The sequence below is a fragment of the Hemibagrus wyckioides genome, linkage group LG17 (genome assembly GCF_019097595.1).
Source record: "Hemibagrus wyckioides isolate EC202008001 linkage group LG17, SWU_Hwy_1.0, whole genome shotgun sequence".
Taxonomy (NCBI): domain Eukaryota; kingdom Metazoa; phylum Chordata; class Actinopteri; order Siluriformes; family Bagridae; genus Hemibagrus; species Hemibagrus wyckioides.
In genome coordinates this window covers 6369052-6389141 of record NC_080726.1, presented here as the reverse complement: position 1 = coordinate 6389141, position 20090 = coordinate 6369052, and the positions used below count along the sequence as shown (strand labels likewise).

The 20090-nt window shown below is 38.7% G+C and overlaps 1 protein-coding gene across 1 annotated transcript in view; it reads left to right on the top strand.

Annotated features, from left to right (window-relative positions):
- Positions 1-20090, top strand: part of b3glcta (beta 3-glucosyltransferase a) — a 158182-nt gene that overhangs the window by 134929 nt on the left and 3163 nt on the right. Inside the window, exons 12-15 of the mRNA XM_058414233.1 lie at positions 5561-5660; positions 6683-6802; positions 15588-15732; positions 18990-19193. Of these exons, the coding sequence (XP_058270216.1) occupies positions 5561-5660; positions 6683-6802; positions 15588-15732; positions 18990-19157 (533 nt within the window). The 3' untranslated portion in view covers positions 19158-19193. The remainder of the gene's footprint in view (positions 1-5560; positions 5661-6682; positions 6803-15587; positions 15733-18989; positions 19194-20090) is intronic.

Genomic DNA, 20090 nt, shown 5'->3' with positions numbered 1-20090 from the left:
ATATATATATATATATATATATATATATATATATATATAATGTATGTATCCTTATTATTTAAATTTGTTTATAAGTGCAGCATTTTTCAGAAGACATGAAGGGCTCTTGACAAATTCTCACTGTGAATAGAAAACCTTAGAAACATTAAACATTAGCACAAGAGCTCGAATATTGCACATAAGCATCGTGGAGAAGACGGATGTTCAGAAACGTATCACTTACTACTCATCAAATAAACAGGAAGTTACAAAGCTTTTCAAACAGATTACCTTCACCACCCTCCTATTCAGTCTACATCCTTCAAAGCTTTGAACACGTTAAAAACACACATGCTTTCACACCTTGATGAAAGTGTATGAATGTGGAGGGGGAGAGAGAGTTTTCTCTTTCCTCTGGCAACTCAATGTGTGGTGCAGGAACATATTTGATATTTACTGTGAAAGATTTCTTTTCTTCCTGCTTCCTGCTGACGACGGCATATTCTGTTCTGCCTGCCCTGCTTCAGACACACACACACACACACACACACACACAGTCACATTGCTTTAGTTTGTAGTCTGGTTTTTCTGTCATCCTCATTCCCATAAGCCAGTGAGTGTGGCATGTTTTAAACTTTTTTTAATCATGGTTTATTATTATTATTATTATTATTATTATTATTATTATTATTATTATTGTTGTTGTTGTTGCATTTAAATAAATATTGTTTTAAAAGTAGGCAGCAGCAGAAAGCATTGTGATGTCACAACTGGTGAAGGTCCCTGTTTACTGTTTGCATGAGGCTTCAATTTGTCTTCATCTTCAATGTTTAATAACAGCCTACAGGTTTTGTTCCACAATAGTTTAGTATTTGGAGCTATCCTTGAGTCCCTGAATCTTGACTAGAGCCCCAGTCCTAAATAACAAAGGGAATCAGCCCTATAGCATTGCTGCCACGACCATGCTTCACTGTGTGTATGGTGTTCTCTGGGTAATAATTTGTCTTGTTTCTGCACCAGATCTTTAGAAATTCCTTTAATGTATTCCTTCGAAGGTGATATATGTTGCTCAGTGGTAGCTGAGCCACCTTCTAATCAGTAGATATACACTATTATTGCCAAAAGTATTTGCTCACCCATCCAAATAATCAGAATCAGGTGTTCCAATCACTTCCATGGCCACAGGTGTATAAAGTCAAGCACCTAGGTATGCAGACTGTTTTTACAAACATTTGTGAAAGAATGGGTCGCTCTCAGGAGCTCAGTGAATTCCAGCGTGGAACTGTGATAGGATGCCACCTGTGCAACAAATCCAGTCGTGAAATTTCCTCGCTCCTAAAGATTCCACAGTCAACTGTCAGCTGTATTATAAGAACGTGGAAGTGTTTGGGAACGACAGCAACTCAGCCACGAAGTGGTAGGCCACGTAAACTGACGGAGCGGGGTCAGCGGATGCTGAGGCGCATAGTGCGAAGAGGTCGCCAACTTTCTGCAGAGTCAATCGCTACAGACCTCCAAACTTCATGTGGCCTTCAGATTAGCTCAAGAACAGTGCGCAGAGAGCTTCATGGAATGGGTTTCCATGGCCGAGCAGCTGCATCCAAGCCATACATCACCAAGTGCAATGCAAAGCGTCGGATGCAGTGGTGTAAAGCACGCCGCCACTGGACTCTAGAGCAGTGGAGACGCGTTCTCTGGAGTGAGGAATCGCGCTTCTCCATCTGGCAATCTGATGGACGAGTCTGGGTTTGGCGGTTGCCAGGAGAACGGTACTTGTCTGACTGCATTGTGCCAAGTGTAAAGTTTGGTGGAGGGGGGATTATGGTGTGGGGTTGTTTTTCAGGAGCTGGGCTTGGCCCCTTAGTTCCAGTGAAAGGAACTGTGAATGCTTCAGCATACCAAGACATTTTGGACAATTCCATGCTCCCAACTTTGTGGGAACAGTTTGGAGCTGGCCCCTTCCTCTTCCAACATGACTGTGCACCAGTGCACAAAGCAAGGTCCATAAAGACATGGATGACAGAGTCTGGTGTGGATGAACTTGACTGGCCTGCACAGAGTCCTGACCTCAACCCTATAGAACACCTTTGGGATGAATTAGAACAGAGACTGAGAGCCAGGCCTTCTCATCCAACATCAGTGTGTGACCTCACAAATGTGCTTCTGGAAGAATGGTCAAAAATTCCCATAAACACACTCCTAAACCTTGTGGACAGCCTTCCCAGAAGAGTTGAAGCTGTTATAGCTGCAAAGGGTGGACCGACGTCATATTGAACCCTATGGATTAGGAATGGGATGTCACTTAAGTTCATATGCGAGTCAAGGCAGGTGAGCGAATACTTTTGGCAATATAGTGTATGTGGTAGCTCAGTGGTTAAGGTGTTGGGCTACTGATTTGAAGGTTGTGAGTTCGAATCACAAGCTACCTTGGACACGCCCCTACCGGACCACCAGTGGCAACCATGAAATCGTCTTCTGTTGCGTTTCTTCACGTTGCCTCATGGGTTTTATTTCGCTTCATGTGTCTCTGCCCCTTTATCATCACTGGTTGTTGCTTTAGTGTGTTTTGATTGTGCTCACCTGTTTTATGTTGTCTTTATTTCCCTTATTTAAGCCATTTTGGTTTAGCTTGTTTTTTTCTTCCAAGTAGTTGTCACTGTCTTTGTTGCTTTCCCATCGATAGTTTTGCTCCTAGTGCTTATGTGTTGCCAGTTCACTTTTCCATGTTTAAATAAATCGTTCTGCACTCCCACACACATTTGCCTCCAGTAATTGGTTACAGCAATGCTGAGAAACACCTTCATGTCAAGATCAGCGATTTCACCTGTTAAAATTCCAACTTGAAATACTAATTGAGAAACAGGGAGTTTTGTAAAATAATGAACTCTTTGTAGGAATACAGTTATAGGAAAATATTCACTTACGGCATGGTGTGATGTGACTCTGCAGGAAGCTCAGTCATTGCCACAATGCCGAAGCTGATTGTCTTCCAGTAACAGCACAGTTTTTAATTCCTGTAACCCCACAACAACCTGCGAACACTGGCATTTTTTTTAAGTTTACAAATAATAATTTAAGCTTTTTTGTCCATTCAAGATCATTCGAGGAACAAATAAGTTATAATTTATAATAGTAATCTAAACAGATATCACCTTTAATGGGACATCTTTATATCTGATCATTTCAAAGCTCTGACGCTGAAGACTAAATAAACTAAATAATCTGTCTGAGCTCAGTCCGATTAGAAAAGTTCATATGTTGTATATATTTGTCTAAATACTGCTGAATGTAATTCCTGTCATCAGAATCAAATGATTTAAGCCGGTCCGATTCCTTTTCTGCATGTGCGTTTGGTTTATGCTGTGTGCAATAAAATGTTAAATCTAATCTATCTACAATATTATATTTTCAAGTATTTTCCCATATTAGAGCCAACTTAGGAATACAAAACCTGCTGCTAAAATGAAATGCAAGGCAATTTATTAAAAATCTCTTCAGATCAATGTGGAATAATAATGAACAGCATGACTTGACTATAATATAAACCATCATTTCACTAAATACTCATAAAGATTTGACCTTTTCTCACTGTCTCCAAGCGTCCCGATTTAATTACATTGCTAATCCCGGCTCAAAGATTAATCAAAACTGCGATTGTAGAGGCAGCCAACTCCGCGCACTTCTTCTATTCTGAGCACCTGGACTATTCTGTCATAAGTGGTTGTATAAATAGCAGCCTGAAATCATGGTCCAATACAGTGAGCTATAGAGAGTAGCTAGATGTAGATTTTCTCACACCTGGGAACAGAAATTGTAATAGGAATTTGTATGAAATCATGGTGAAAGAGTTCCCTTAGTGGCTGTAGAGTGTTTGTAGCCTGGAGGACACGTGGTTCATGGGGAAATTGATCAGCGAGTGTATCACAGGAGCAGCTTTAATATTTATTGTGGAAGAGAGTCCTGTTCTTCCCTCTGGTGCACACGACAACGGCACATTCTGTTCTACATTCACTGTTTTTGTTCTCACACTTTGTTACCACACACACACAGACACAGAAACACACACAGAGAGCACTCATTATACACCGTCCTTACTCCTCATGTCTTTTCTGGGTTTCTGTTTCTACACTTTTTGGCTCTATTTATAATGCACATAGGAACAAGAACTATCAGCAACCAATAAGCCGATAAACCCAGATTTTTTCATATATTGAAAATGCTTTTGATATGTATTTAACCCAAAGCCACCGGAATAGAAATCAACTCATGGGACATTTTCCAATCTATATTAACAAATGAATGATTTTCTGGCTGTGAGTCTAATATAAAATGAGTCAGGACTCTGATAGATTTCAGTTAGAGACATGTGTTTTTCCCTCTGTTGGATAACACCTGCAAATTTTAGATGCTTATGAAGAAGCACTTGGGGCATCTCAGGGAGCAGAAAGTAAATGGTGGGTTGGATATCACCATTTACTTTAAAGACAGAAGCAATTAACCGTTTGGGGGTATTTTTTAAAGTTTTCTATGAATATATTGCCCCGTATTATGCTATATATAAACTTACAAAAAACTAAAATTCATAAATTCCTGAGTGTCTGCTTCTTTATGAGCCATTAACCACCACTGTAGAGTGCAACATGACAAAGACACTCAATGTTAAACATGGACAAGACAAACCAGGGGAGTTAATACAAGTAAAAAGAGTTAATACAAGTCCATGGTCTTGGTGGATAATCAGAGTTTAAAGGAATCAAATAATCATGTGACAGAGTAGACAGGAAGTAACGAATTATGCTCTGCCTGCAGACAAGGGCATCTCAGAGTCCTATGGAGAAAAGTCACACAAGGATTCAAGGGATATTAAAGAGTAACTGACTGTCAGCGTTTATGTCTAGCCAGAATTCGAGCAGAGGTAAAAAAAAGTCACAGTGTCCTCAGAAAAGCCATGCAGTGCTGTGCTTAAATTATTCAGCCTTGAACCTAAATTTATAACTAATCTATATACCAAATGAAATACACTTGCGTGGTCATGAAAATAATTGCGATGGCCTGTGTGTGTAATTAAGCTGTAGTATGTGGCACCAAGATTTTAGCAGCAGCTCAAATTAAGTTTGGTAAATTTGGTTGAGTCTCTACAGATGCTTCAATGGAATTTGGATTCCAAGTCATTTCCAAGTCAAATATTCCTGGACAGTTTTTGCAGTGTGGCAGGGAGCATTATCCTGCTGAAAGAGGCCATTGCTATTAGGAAATACTGTTGCTATGAAGGGATGTACTTGGTTTGCAGCAATGTTTAGGTAGGCATGTCAAATTAACATCCACATAAATGTCAAGAGTCAAGGTTTCTGTAGAACATTGCCCAGAGCATTACACTGCCCTTGCTGGCTTTTCTTCTTCCCATAGTACATCCCGGTTAAGGATACACACATGCTCCCAGATATCCACATGATGTTCTGATGCTCACATGCCCACTGTAGGTAGCAGGACAGGGGTCAGCATGAGCACTCGAAATGGTCTGCGACTATCTTCAAGCTGAGATCAACTGATCCTTCATATCACATTTGTAATTGTTTCACAGGTCATTGTGGGAAAACCTTTGCCATCCTGAAGAGATACGTAAGCAACGCTGTACCAAAAACTGACTGGTTACTCATCGTAGATGACGACACACTTATTAGGTGAGATGGATTATTCCTTTTCTATTGCTTCTAATTCTCACAATCTGTCTTCTGTTTCCCTGGATAAATGTAAGTGTCTGTGAATTTCCTCCTCATGGGGAAAGAGATTAATCAATAGAAATGATACAGAGGTTTCCTTTATGGCATTTTCATCTTCTGGGGAAATTATAGGCCTGTATTAAATTGTGTCTTCTGAATTCACTGGAGAGAGGATAATTGGTGATGGAAGTAGTGATCTGTGCAGTTGTACAGTTAGCAAGGTGGAAAATAAGTTCGAGGGCAGGGTATTATGTTTGACTCTTTGCCAAAACAATGTTAAAAGCTCATTCTGATTGAATTTTTGTATCAGCTTCTTTGATAATAGAGCTGGCTGCATTATTACTTTCATATTACTGCGCTCATTGTAATGTGCTATTTCTATAGTAATACCTTATGCAGGGACATCTATGGTGATCACTATATTGTGAAGTTTTTGCCATGAAGAAGTCTTCAAGGTGGAGGCTTATTGCTGAATCAGTCACATGACATAAACTGTGTTTTATTTTTATTCAATAGAGAAAAAAAGTGGAAGGAAAAGACTGTATAGCTGTGTAGCTGCTCTAGCATAAGTGATAACAAGAAGTAACTTGTTTCTTTCCTTTTCTTGGTCCACAGCATAAAAGTTCTTATAGTGCCAGTTGTGGGTATCTGTGAGCTTAAGGATGCAGAAGATTGTGAATAATGCTTTCCTCTGATTGTCTTTTGCACCATGTGATGAAGCATGAGCAGCATTTTTGAAGAGAGATGAAGTAGTTGGTAGTTATATCATGGGTGGGAATAAATAAGGGAGAAACTGGCAAATATATAAATATATATATATACATATTTTTTTTATTTTATTTTTATTTTTTTATTAATTCATTTAAAAAATATAGAGTGGGCAGCTTGTTTGGACCTACTGTAAAAAAGCTGCCCACACATATGCCCACACAATTTTTAAAGTAGTGTAATAAAGTGTGTGTGTTTGTGTTTCCCTCCCTCAGCCTGCCCAGACTACAAGCACTGCTCAGCTGTTATGATCCCACAGAGCCGGTGTTCCTCGGGGAGCGTTATGGTTACGGGCTTGGCCAGGGAGGATACAGCTATATCACAGGAGGAGGCGGGTGAGTGATCAAAAATTTATGTACTAGAGATACAGCTCAGGTCAGAACATCAGTGTTCCACCATCAGGTACTGAAAATATACACAGACATTTACAGTATACATAAAATATACACAGAACATCTCTGGACCAAAGGCTGTTTCAGGTGTGAAAGCTGTATTGAAACCTGGGTGGCGTCAAGAAAGAAACGAACTCTGTTTCAGTCAGTCAGCCGCCTGAAGTTGCGTTCAGGTTGCACATGAACCCCGAATGAGTTTGATAGTGACAGCTCTTATTTAGAAGGAAAAAATGAGTAAAGAAATTGGCTGCATGGTGATTCAGGAGGTATACTGAAAGATAACTAAGTGTCATTTTTTAAAATGCAAGTGTGCAAGTTCCCTTGCCAGATTATTAGGTACACCTTCCTTGTATCCCCATACATTTGGCTATATTGCATAAACCTACTGTTAGATGCAGTTATAGGTCTACAGTTACTGAATCCTCTCTGTCACTTAGCACAAATTGTCCTCTCCCCTCTACTTACATCATCACTGGGAATCATAAGATCAAAACCAAGGAATTGTATTTTGTGGGGATTTGTGGTCATTCAGCCAGAAGAGCATTAGCCAAGTCAAGCACTGATGTTGGGGAAGACAGCTTGGCATGCAGTGAGTGTTCCAGTTATTCCAAAGCTGTTTAGTGGGGTTGAGGTCAGGCCTTTGAGCAGGAGCATTTTTGGACCTCTTAGTTGTAAATTTTCAGCTACAGCATGCTTTTTAAACAGTTAGGTGACTCCAATGCCGGGACAGCAGCTTGTGGAAGACTGTGATATAGTCAGTGGTGTGATGTTCAGGTGTCCTTTAGCAAGTTGGCGTCATGTTCAGCAGCCAGTAAATATTTTCGCTTATTTAAAACATTGCCACTCAAATACATCTTATGTATTTGATAAGATTCAAACAGATAATTTAAATGAATCGTTCCCCCTGTTTGCTTTGGACATCCATTTGTTCCTGTATGATTGTGTGCAAAAATAAAAAAATGAAATGATGCTTCTTCTCTCACTATTCAACATGGACTAAACATTTAGCCTGTATAAGCTTCCTCAAGGTTTAAAAAAAAAAAAATAAGCAAAACACAAATGACCCCTATGGCTTTAAGATAAAGAGTCATGCTATACATGTGCAAGCCCACTTGTTTTATGTAAATTACCTAATAAAGACATCTTTCTTTTTTTTTTAGATTGAGATGCTGTGCAAGGTTACTGGTTAAAGTGTCATTTAAATTAATTGACTTGCCAAAGTTTAATCGGATATGGAGAGTGGTTGTTAATTTCAAGCCATGACTCAGGGTTTGTACTCATACCTGGATGTATTAAGAATGAATCATTTCTAAACACCTGAAATGTGTGTAATGGTGGATAAACCATTACATCTAATAAGGACTTGGTTTTCCTGTAACTGGTTAGGTTTTTTAGCTCAAACAGTCATGACTGACAGCTAAGATCAATCAGTAGCATTGATTGTATGCAGAAGGACACTTCAGTCTGATCTTTATGCTGGTAAAGATCTGGAAAAAAATAAGAGACCACTGCAAAATAATCCGTTTCTTATGTTTTTTTTTCTTACAGGTGCATGTATTGGTGAGATTTTTGAATAGTTTTGTTTCATTTTTTGTGAACTGCTGACAATGTTTTTCCTAAATTCAGAAAAAAACACATAAAAAAATAACCCAAGATCATGCAGTATATTTGCAGAGCTTTAATAACTCAAATAAAACAAAATGCAAATAATTTGTAAACAAATTGTGTTAATGCTTTGGCTAAATAACATTAAGAAATCAGTATTTGGTGGAATAACCCTGATTTCCATGTGTTTTGGCTCCATGCTCTCCACCAGTTTTTCACATTGCTGTTGGGGAACTTTATACCACTCTTTTTGCAAAAAAGCAAACAGCTCAGCTTTGCTTGATGGTTTGTGATCATCCATCTTCCTCTTGATGGCATTCCAGAGGTTTTCAATAGGGTTCAAATCTGGAGATTGGGCAGTGGTCTCTTATTTTTTTTTCCAGAGCTGTATATCGGCAGGTAGCAGGTGTTAAATGCTTTTTATAAGTATGTGTATTCTCTCCTTGGTAACACCACACCACAAAAGCTCACTGCCAGTTTGGCTTGAATTAACCAGCTAATGAGAGTTCCAGGCCGTGGTTTTTACAGCCAGGGTTGAATACACAGAGAGTGCACACTATGATCTGCAAATCAAACACCTTGATATTTATTCACGGCTTATAGTCTAGGTATTATAACACTTCTGAGCAGCTATACTCGGGACGTGTGTTTAACGCCGATTAAATTCATTTTCAGCCAAGGCATGGTAGCTGAAATATTGATCTTTGTTTTAGTGGAAAAGGTTTTCATCTTGAACATTCTCAGAAACACATGACATTCAGTTTAGGACTCATAACTTGTGTGAGCAGCTGCACCTGATGCACAGATTTATAAATCACACTGCCAGAAAGGTTCTTGAAGGAAATCCCATAGACAAAGCATTTTTGTTCCAACATCCGTCTTTTATTTTGTTATAGCCACAGTAAATGGAATAGTCATTTTGCACAACAAATCAACAAAAATGGTTAAAGATCAGTCAGAAGTCAGACGTATACTTAAAAAATATATATTTTTCTGTGTTAACATTTTAGGTTAGGATAGGATGTGATAGTGTGAGGTGGCGTAGGTAGAGTAGAACTGACTGAAATGAGATATGATGTGATAAGGAAGGATGAGCTGGAATCTGATAGGATAGGAAGGGATATTATGGGGTGAGAAAAGATGGGGTTGGACAGGATAAGATACAATGGGATAGGATGGGCTAGGATAGGATGGGACATGATGGGATGGGATAGGATAGGATTAGAAGGGTTAGGATGGGATAGTATATAATAGGTTTGGATGGGATAGGTTAGGATATGATGGGCTAGGATAGGATGGGACATGATGGGATGGGATAGGATAGAATAATATGGAATAGGTTCAAATAGGATGGGATATGATAGGATAGGATCGGATACAGTATGATGCAATATGATGGAATGGAGTAGTATGGGATAAGGTGAGATAGGACAGGATGGGATATCCAGCTCCTATTCTTACAGAAGCCCATATTTCCATTATATGTCTATACTTTACCTAAGTATAATATTCTACGATCTGATGTTGAGTCTTTAGACAATAAAAGTCATGTACTGATGAGGTGAAATAACTTGCCCATGGCTTTACAATTGCCTGCAACCTTAACGTTGTCTGAACAGCTTTAAATCCTTTCTCCTGTGTTATTTGTCTCAGCCTGTTCTTCCTGACAGTTCACTTGTAACTTTGTCACGTCTTCTACATTGCCTGGAGATGAAACTGTATTTTCAACAGACTGAAAAGTAGTGAAGTAGTAGTGAAGAAAAACTGATTAAAAAGAGGGAACATTGGATCTGTTTATTCTCATGATCCCACAGTTGAAATTAAACTCTAAAATCTCTGTCCTCTGTTCTAAAATCTCTGTCCTAGCTCTTGTAGCTCCTTAAATAAACCTTGTGACATCACAGCTTCTGTCCAGTCATCATTTGGCTGTATAAATGACGTGTGTGTGTTCAGTTGTGATTGTGCTGCCGACTCAGATGCTACAGAGGAAGCAGTGTTGGGAGGGAGAAGGGCAGAGGGCAGGGAATTTACAGCTTCAGGGTCAAAGGTCATTTCTGCATACTTGCTCTGCACCTTTAAAAGTTGCAAGTAGGCCATGTACACAGAGTACTGCAGAGAGAAGAACCAGGTCAAAGGTCAAAACAAAGTCAAAGAACTGCTGATCAGCTCATGATACCATACAGATGAAATACTGGGAAGATCAGAGACCCGATTATCACTGAACACACCTTCATAAAGGTCAGAGGTCAAAACAGGAATAACATTAACCTCAAAAACTTCAAGTGACACAAACGGATTCATCACCTGCTTGTGTGAGCGCAGGGTTACATCATCATCACCACCATCATCATGCAGACCCCCACATCCAAAACATCAAAATAACCTCAAACACACCATCATCATAGACATCCATCTGACACTCTACTGTTCATCAGAGTAATCATCACAATCATCATCACCACTACCACCACCATCACCACCACCACCACCTTATGTGGATGACAACAACCACCTTATTAATTTACATAATATTCTACACATGCTGTATCTGCATCACACAACTGACTACACATAAATGCACAATATAATCTCACTCTCCGCTGTCACCCAAATGAGGATGGGTTCCCTTTTGAGTCTGGTTCCTCTCAAGGTTTCTTCCTCTAAGGGAGTTTTTCCTTGCCTCAGTCGCCTCAGGCTTGCTCACTTGGGATAACATGTAGGACTGTCTGTCTGTCTGTTATGTAAAGCTGCTTTGAGACAATGCTCTTTATTAAAAGCGCTATACAAATAAAACTGAACTGAATCATCATCATGCAGACCCCCACATCCAAACATCAAAATAAACTCAAACACACCATCATCATCCATCTGACACACTACTGTTCATCAGAGTAATCATCATCATCATCATCATCACACTGTCCTGTCACCGGCCTGCCCACTACCTCACCCCCCACCCCCTCACACAGTGATGTAATGACTACAGGAGAAGCAGCAGAAGCTGAGTTTACTTTTAACTCAATCTAACATGATGTGAACATCAAAACCATAAGCCTGACAAAAGAAAGAAAGAAAACATAAAATCCAGGCTAATAACTAAACTCTGAATCACTCTTACCTCAGACACAAGCTCAGCTCCCTTACCGGGGGGGGGGGAGCAGAGAGAGAGACAGACAGAGAGAGTGAGTGAGAGAGGGAGGAGGAGGGGGGGATTAATTAGTAAATTGTTTAAGATATTGTTAAATTAGCCGGCTTGCTGCAGCTGTGTGGTTAGCTTAGCCGGCTAGCGGTCAGTGGGATGGGATTAGCCGTCTGGTCAGTGGGTTTAGCTGCTAGCTCACCTGTCAGAATTAGCTAGCTAGCTGAGTGGCTAATAAACACTGACTAATCTACACCTCTCTCTCTCTCTCACACACAGTAATCTTTATTAAAGCTGTTAGTAACTGAGACTGAATTCCTTCAGTGTGAATGTTAGCGGCATTGCGGTGTGTGTGTGTGTGTGTGTGTGTGTGAAGGTCACTACGGATTCTGTCTCATTCTCTCCTTTAGCTAGCTAGCTCTGTCAGTTTCCCGCGCTTTTACACAAACACTACAGGTAGCTCTTCCCAGTTCATTAATATCAAAAACATTCCACAAAGGTTTGTTAATCATAATTTATCTCAAAGGAGATTTTTAGTTTTCAAGGACAATGACCAGAACAGCTCAGCTTTGTGTGTGAGAACAGGGTGGTCCTTTTATATTGTTGATGTTTTCCCCCTTTCTGGTCATCTTTTTTCCCCCAGAGCAGTTCCATCAGGATCAAGGCACTGGAAGAACAAAGCCTGCATGCAAGACATGGTTTATTGTCAGTTAAACGTCTCATTAGGTATAGCCATGTGTGAAGACAAGTGTACATAGCATAGCTCCCCTAACACCTTATCCAAAGTTTAGGGCTCAGCTGTACTGAGATTTAACAAATCCCTGAGCCTGTCTAATCTCTTAAATAAATAAAAACAATCTCCGTGTAAGCTCAGTCTAGTCTTTCTGATTGCACAATAACTGTATCAGAATAAAGGGTTATTAAAGTCAAGGTCAAATGGTATAATAAAATACACAGACGCTCTTAGTACAAATTTATTTATGAACATTATTTGAATTTGTTATATTTTCTCTTTTTTGTAGTTACTTTTCCTTCTAGCTGTTTTTAATTCCTAAACTTTCCAAAGATAGAACACATTTGGTCCATTATTTATAGGCTTTTTTGAATTGCTGAGGCAAATTACTATAAGAACTCTTTTTGATACTTTAATAATGCTGAGCATTGATTTATTTCCACAACTATGAAGAAATATATTCATCATGCCCAGTGAGAACAAGTATGCTAAAGGGAAGATATAATTCAAATTCATTTACACAAATAGAGTAGAAAAAAATAAAGTCCCATGCACTTCATTATAAGTGATACTTAATTAAAATTCTTGACTCCGGGGCATCCCTGTAAGACAAAATGTTGACGCAAAAATTGGCAAATATTTCATATTATCATATAGACTAATGGGGGAAAAAAACCAATCATAAATTGTGTTAGTAAGTTGCTGGGCCAGAAGCCACTAGAACTGTTACAATGTTCCTTGATGGCAATTTTACAAGTGTCTGGGACATTTCAGTAGTGATGAACACCATTCTTCTAAAAAATATTCCCTTGGGTGTTTGGATGATTATGATGGAGTGCACATTGCTCCAAAAATCTTCCCTAGGTGTTCAGCTTGGTTGGTGACTGCCAATCTCATAGCAGCCTTTATTCTCTCACATATACATTATAGCACAGGGACATTTGGGTTATAGTCATTATACGGCGCCACGAGGTTAAAGATTTTGCTTTACAGTTGAACCCCCCCAACTTTCTGATCAGTTACCCAGAATCCTAACTATTGAGCCAAAACTGAATGATTTACAGATTTTCTTAAAAACAGTCAGTGAGCCCCTGTGCCCTGTGGATGAGGATGAAGTCATCCTGGGAAAAAAAACACTCCCATAAGAATAGAAATATTCATTTAAAGGATAAATCAGTCATGAAAATCTGCAACATTGATTTGCAGTGATTTTCCCACTAAGGGGACATGCATTATCCAAACCCATACAGAGCCACTATTTTTTGCCTTTTTACTTGTAGGCTTTCTGTATTAACTGTAAAATTAATTAATTAATTAATAGTATTCTGTATTAATAGTGAAAAAACCTTTTTTCATATTAGCTGAACATCTCAGATCCTCCTGGTTCATCCACTGTTCATGACAGATCTATTCTTTACCTGCCAGATTGCTTAATCAGTCTTTTCCTGCCCTTCTTGGCATATATTTGTTATAACTGATTATTATTATTATTATTATTATTATTATTATTATTATTATTATTATTATTATTATTATTATTTCTGTCATCAGATCAGGTTTGGACACTAAGAAGATCATGGCATATGGTTTTCAGGCTTTTTATTCTGGTCACTATTGTCTTGGTCCAGGATAGTCTCGTATTTCAATTTTGATTTCTGTGGTTTGTGGATAAATTCTTATATAGGCTTCATATCATTCCACTGCCAGAATTCATGGGGATGCGATCTTTCTCACTAAATGGTAGCATCATATTTCAGCATTGCCAGGGGAAAATTGGTATGTTTTAATTCCCCAGAGTACAACAGTATACCACAGTGGGCCTTAAATTCCAAATATATACTAGCTATAAAAGGTGCAAAAAGATGTAACTTTGTTGCTGTCACCTCGATGAAAATTGTCTGTACCTCAGTGTTATTTCTCAATTCTCAAGCATATAGAAAGGGTCTCAGGGAAGGGATGTGAGAATTTGTTCAGATTTATAGCCAAGGAACAAATTACAACATGTAAACACTGTTGGCGATCCGCACAATAGAGTGGCAGCACAGAAAGTTCAAAACCACTTTCAAGCAAATCAAGTACTTGTACAATCTCAGACCTCACTGCTAGTCTTCCCCTGCGTACCACCTAAACTGACCCACTGAACCACTGTGTCCAACCATGAGCTATTTCTGAACATCTAACTATCCTTCTCTCCTCACACTGCTTAACTGACTCGAACTGAAGGCTCCTCCTTCACAACATCTGGCCATTTCTTTCAACAGAAGCCACGTAGGTACCTGTTCAGTCATATGATCAGACTAATGCACCTCATTCCTGACAGGACTTTCCCCTACGTACCATCCGACCTCCGTAACTGATCCAGAATGCAGCATGGCTTGTTTTCACTCTCTCCAGCTCCATTGCTTTGACATGAGATTAGACTTGCAAAACCAACAATGGGCCAAATTCTCGTATAGCTCAACTTGACCCATGAACCCTCAAGATGCAAGGAAGACCTACATCAAGATTCTTGTATGTTTTGGCACCCAGGAATGAAATGAATGTCCCCTGGCTTTTTGAACAACTATGTTTCAGGACTGAGGACTCGACTCTTCACTATGACTATAACACAATGCTACAGTTATCTGTGTATGTTTAATGCTGAAAACTTGTGTATTCATAGTGTTTGTAACCTAAACCAGATGGGTTTTTCTTGTTTGCTCATTTGTTTTTTTTTTAAACTAATATGACTCCAGAAACATGAGAAACATGATAAAAATCCCCAATGTTGAAATGCTAGCATGACTTTTTGTTGTTTTTTTTTTAATATCACTTGAGTTTGCAATTAGTCTTAACTAAAAAACACAAGAATTTTGTATCCATCCAAATGGAGTTTTCAGATTAGGTTACATGTTTATTTTAACTGTATGATTTTCACAGATTGGGACCTCTGGTGTTCAAACAGTGCAATTGCATTAAATGCATAGTTAATAGATTGTGACTCTGGCTGCTTTTTTTTTTTTTTGCTGCCCATCGTTATATTTTTGCGCTGCAACACATCATGTCACAATTTATCGTACCACACATTCTATTACACCCCTGACATTTTTATACTCACACAAGGATATGATTTTGATCGAGACTACAAAGCACTTCTGTTAGTCGTTTTGGATAAGGCTGTTTGCCCAATGCTATAAATGTGAAAAGAAATGTTGTGTTTTCAGGTGGAAAAACGTACTCTCTGACTCTCTATTTGACCCTGTGTTATATAGGATGGTGTTCAGCAGGGAGGCTGTACTCAGACTCTTGGCCAGCGGCTGTAAATGCTACAGCAACGATGCTCCTGATGATATGGTGCTGGGGATGTGTTTCAACTCTCTACGACTTCCTGTTACACACAGCCCACTATTTCACCAGGTAAACAACACTTCCAGCACACATCCTGCCTACATGGGGCACTAATGAACATTCCTAAATGAAGTGTGTATAAAAGAATGAAATGACTTTTGTGATATGCGGTTGTGTGTAAAGTCAATTTGGAATTGTTTATAGGACATAAATTATTTTTTTTGTTATACAGTTTAATTATTCCAGGAATTTATTAATACTATGTAGGCATGAGTTTAATTTTGTTTAATATTCTATCTCTGCATGTTTTCTTGTGGCTTGAATAAAAGAGGGGAGGGGAGGAAAAAAAAAAAAGATAGCACACATGGTTTCTGGGAAATGTTTCTGACAGACATGCTTTGTGAATTGTGCAAGCAAAGAGCTTCAGAAGAACTTTGCTAGGGATTTTAATGAGGGATCCCTGTTAAAACATGAACCTGTTGACAGCAGTAAAGCTTGCTGATGGCAAAATCTTTTGGGCTTGTTGAGTTTTCTACCTCTCAACCAGCACCAGCTGCCAGTCAGGATTACTACCCGTTGGCTATAAATGTGAGATGATTGGTTGCTTCAGCCTTCAGCTTTCTTTTATAGAAGGAGACAGTAAATAAGTTTTAAGGTTTATTTGCAGTCACTAGAAAATGTCTGGAAGACCTGCTGTGTCGGGTATTTATGACTCGACTGTGGCAAGTCATAGCGAATAAACGCTTCAGACTGTGAAATCCTGTAGCACACTGCTGAAACAGTTGCAACTGAAGATGTAGAACACTAAATCCTTTCTGTAATATTTGCATTTAAATTTATTTATCCGGCAGACACTGTTATCCAAAATGACGTATAAATGTGGAACAATGCAAAGCTGATTTAGGGTTGCTTGAGGAGCTGATACAGATTCAAGTGCTGATCAGTTTCCATTAAATGACCAGGAACAGGTGTAGAAAAAATATAGAGAGGCTCTGAACATGGCTCATGGTTGACAACCCCCTCTGTAAGTATTGGAACAACAAGGACAATTATTTTGTTTTTGCTATACAATGAAGACATTTGGGTTTGAGGTCAAAAGCTGGATATAGCATGATAGATCAGAGTTTTTATTTACGTTCATCTAAATGTGTTAAACAATTCGGATCAAGGCATCCTTGGTGGCAGATCACCCCATTTCTATATGGGCAAAAGTATTGGAATGTATTAGCATATAGTACATTGAAGTCACTTAGTTGCATGTCCTTTACTTGTAATAACTGAGTCAAGCCGTCGAACCACTGACATTCCCAACTTTTTACATTCTTATTCCTTAGCTTCTTTTATTAGTTGTTTATTTTGGGGTGCTTCTTTCTTCAATCTCCTCTACAGGATTTGAAATGCATGCTCAATTAGGTCAAGGCCAGTCTAAAGTTGCGTTAACTGTGTGTTTTATAGCGCCTTGCTGCATGATAATCTTCTTCCCCGTTAGGTTGGATGCATTTCTAGAAGCCTTGTACTTATTTCTCACTCAGAAATTGCATGCAGAAAACAATATCTCATACTATATACACTAAAGGTATGTGGACACCTGACTCTCACACCCATATGTGGGTCTTGCTAGTCTATAAGATGTCACTATATATAGTTTGCTATTGTAGAGGTCCAAAACTAGCATGAAAGTGTCCCTTTGCAGAGACTGAGATCAATGAATACTTGGTTTGCCAAGGTTGCAGTGGCAGAACTTGAGTACCGTGACAGAACCCTGGTTTCATCTGCCCACTGAACATCTTTTGGATGAATTAGATCTGACAGTGCATGACCTCTGGCACGGTTGTGCCTGCATGAGCAAATCCCCAAAATCCATATTTTAAAATCTAGTAGAAAGCTTTCCCAGAAGAACCAGGGCTGTTATTGCAGCAAAGGGGCAGAAAACTCAATATTCACGCATGCTTATGGATTTTAAATGGGATGTTCAGTACTCTAGTATTCACATATTTTTGACTGTATAGTGTATTTCAAAAAATTAAGCATCAATGTGAAAATCTAGTGACACACACTAAATCCCTGCCAGATGGTCTGACTCTTTGTATTCCTTTGAATACAAAGCCTTTGGAATGATAGATTAAAAAGCAAGTCATGTGGGACATCTAACCTTATCACTCACTGAAGGATACTCATCTTCAACTACCATGCTAGTATTTTAGCCGTCCTCTGAATGTGAAATATTAAATTAAGTCTCTAGATTTGTAGCATCATAAATACTGTATACTTTTATTAGGCAAAGGTTTCTTCCGTGTTCTTCGGTTTTCTTCTCACCCTCACAAAAACATGCTGGTGTAGGTGGATTGACTAGGATTCAGAGTGGATCTCATCTCACATCCATTGTTTCCAGGATCCATTGAGACCTTGACCAAGATAAAGTGCTTACTGAAAATGAAAGAATGAATAACTTAAGATTTAAAGTCATAAAATGCTAATTTTCACTCAAAATTACACCCAGAAGCATCATCTGATGAAGTCTGCCCAACATTAATCACAGAAATGTTTGTCCAGCTCTGAATAATGGATGATGTAGATCATTTCTCCTGAACTGTTTTTCCTTTATCTGGCACATTTTACATCAATAGTATCAGTTCTGTTTGGTCTCATAAACCTCTCTCTTTATTTTCATGACCTTTAATGAATCTCACTGATAATTGGCTTATTTGGAAGATAGATGGTGCTTAAAAACCAAACTCACAAGATAATGACTTTTAGTTTAGAAGGTTTAAAAAGGTGAGCTCATCACTGTGTCACTTCACTGTAGTAATATTCAATCAGATCTTGACATAATTCAACTTAAATACAATCCACACTATTATGAGCAATTACGCCCTATTTAGAGGTTTCCGCATCAAACTTTAAAACTGGATTTTTGCGAGCTCAGGAGCTTTGCACGCATATACACATAGACACGTATAGAGTTTCTTATGATGTAAAAGTCAAAATAACAATAAGAGTTCTGGTACACAGCCTCCGTCCTACATAAAGTTCACTAATCAAATCTGACAGCACAGTGGGATAATGCTACCTCCACGCCGGCGTGTCAGATTTTATTCCCAGAAGATCCGATAACCCGTATAAACTCCGAGACATACTATTATTTACGCATATGTCAAATGATCTCCCAGACAATTTCACAAACAAACAAACGGTCAGAAAATGTTCACTTTTAAACCTGTGCTGACCTTGCTGATTGAATGTCATGCTCTGATTGAGTAACTGCTCTGACAGGACCCCAGATTCTCTCTGACTGTGTCTTTGTGCTGTTTTCTTGTGTTGCCCAGGCAAGGCCGGAGGATTATGCCAGAGACCTTCTAGCCCACCAGACTCCAATTTCTTTTCACAAACACTGGAATATTGACCCAATTGCAGTGTTTCACAAGTGGCTAATTGATGATGCGCATGGCTCCGGCACAGAGCGACTCAGAAAAGCTCCTAAAGAAGAGTTATAGCAAATGGACACTTGACTGAGACCGAGACGTGGACAGGTAACTGGTGACACACTTTGTTCTTGCTTTAAAGACAAGAAGTAGAATGTTCATGCTACTAATATTGATTAAGAACTTCACGCTTTTGCAGCTGGCAATAACCCGGTGTATTAAAGGCTAAACTGATTTATTTTGCAATATCATAACATCAGGCCTCATTTATCAAGCTGAATATTAATACATTTACAGATGTGGCATTTAAAAACGCGCGCTTTTTCCCGCGGCATGCCGCGATGCCGCCCGCAGTGTGCCGCGAGATTCTGCAAGTCGGCGCTTTGGTATTTAAATGCACGTGTTGTACTTCACAGAATTACCACCAGGTGGCACATGGTACACCTCTGGCCAGAGCACATTATACAGTATAATCACTCAAAGTTTGCTATGTAGTCTTCATACTATTGTTAAATACGCTTGTAATTGATCACGTTACATTAAAAAGTGTCCAATAAATTTGTTAACTGCACATGTAATATAGTGATTGTGAGAAAACATCCACAATAAATTCTGAAAGAAATAGACACAGTTCTTATATATATATTTTAATACTTTAATACATATATAATAATATTTACATTTTAAATGAATATGTATAAATTTCCCCGTGACTGTGTGAGCTGCGAAGTATTTTTTATGTGCTTTGTAAACACTTCATTGCGCTGGTGTTGTCCTGCCGTCTTTTTTTGTTCAACTTTAAAGATGCCTGTGCAAAGATAAAAAATGAAAATGGAAAACCTCTTGAGATTAAAGTCATTGTCATGCAAAATATAACTGGTAGTTATTCCAGAAAAAAAGTCAAACTAAATAAAATTGTGACAGAGTAGTAATATTTCGCGAATAAAGTTAACACTATGAGAATAAAGTAAACATCACGAGATTTGTAGCAATACGGGATTAAAT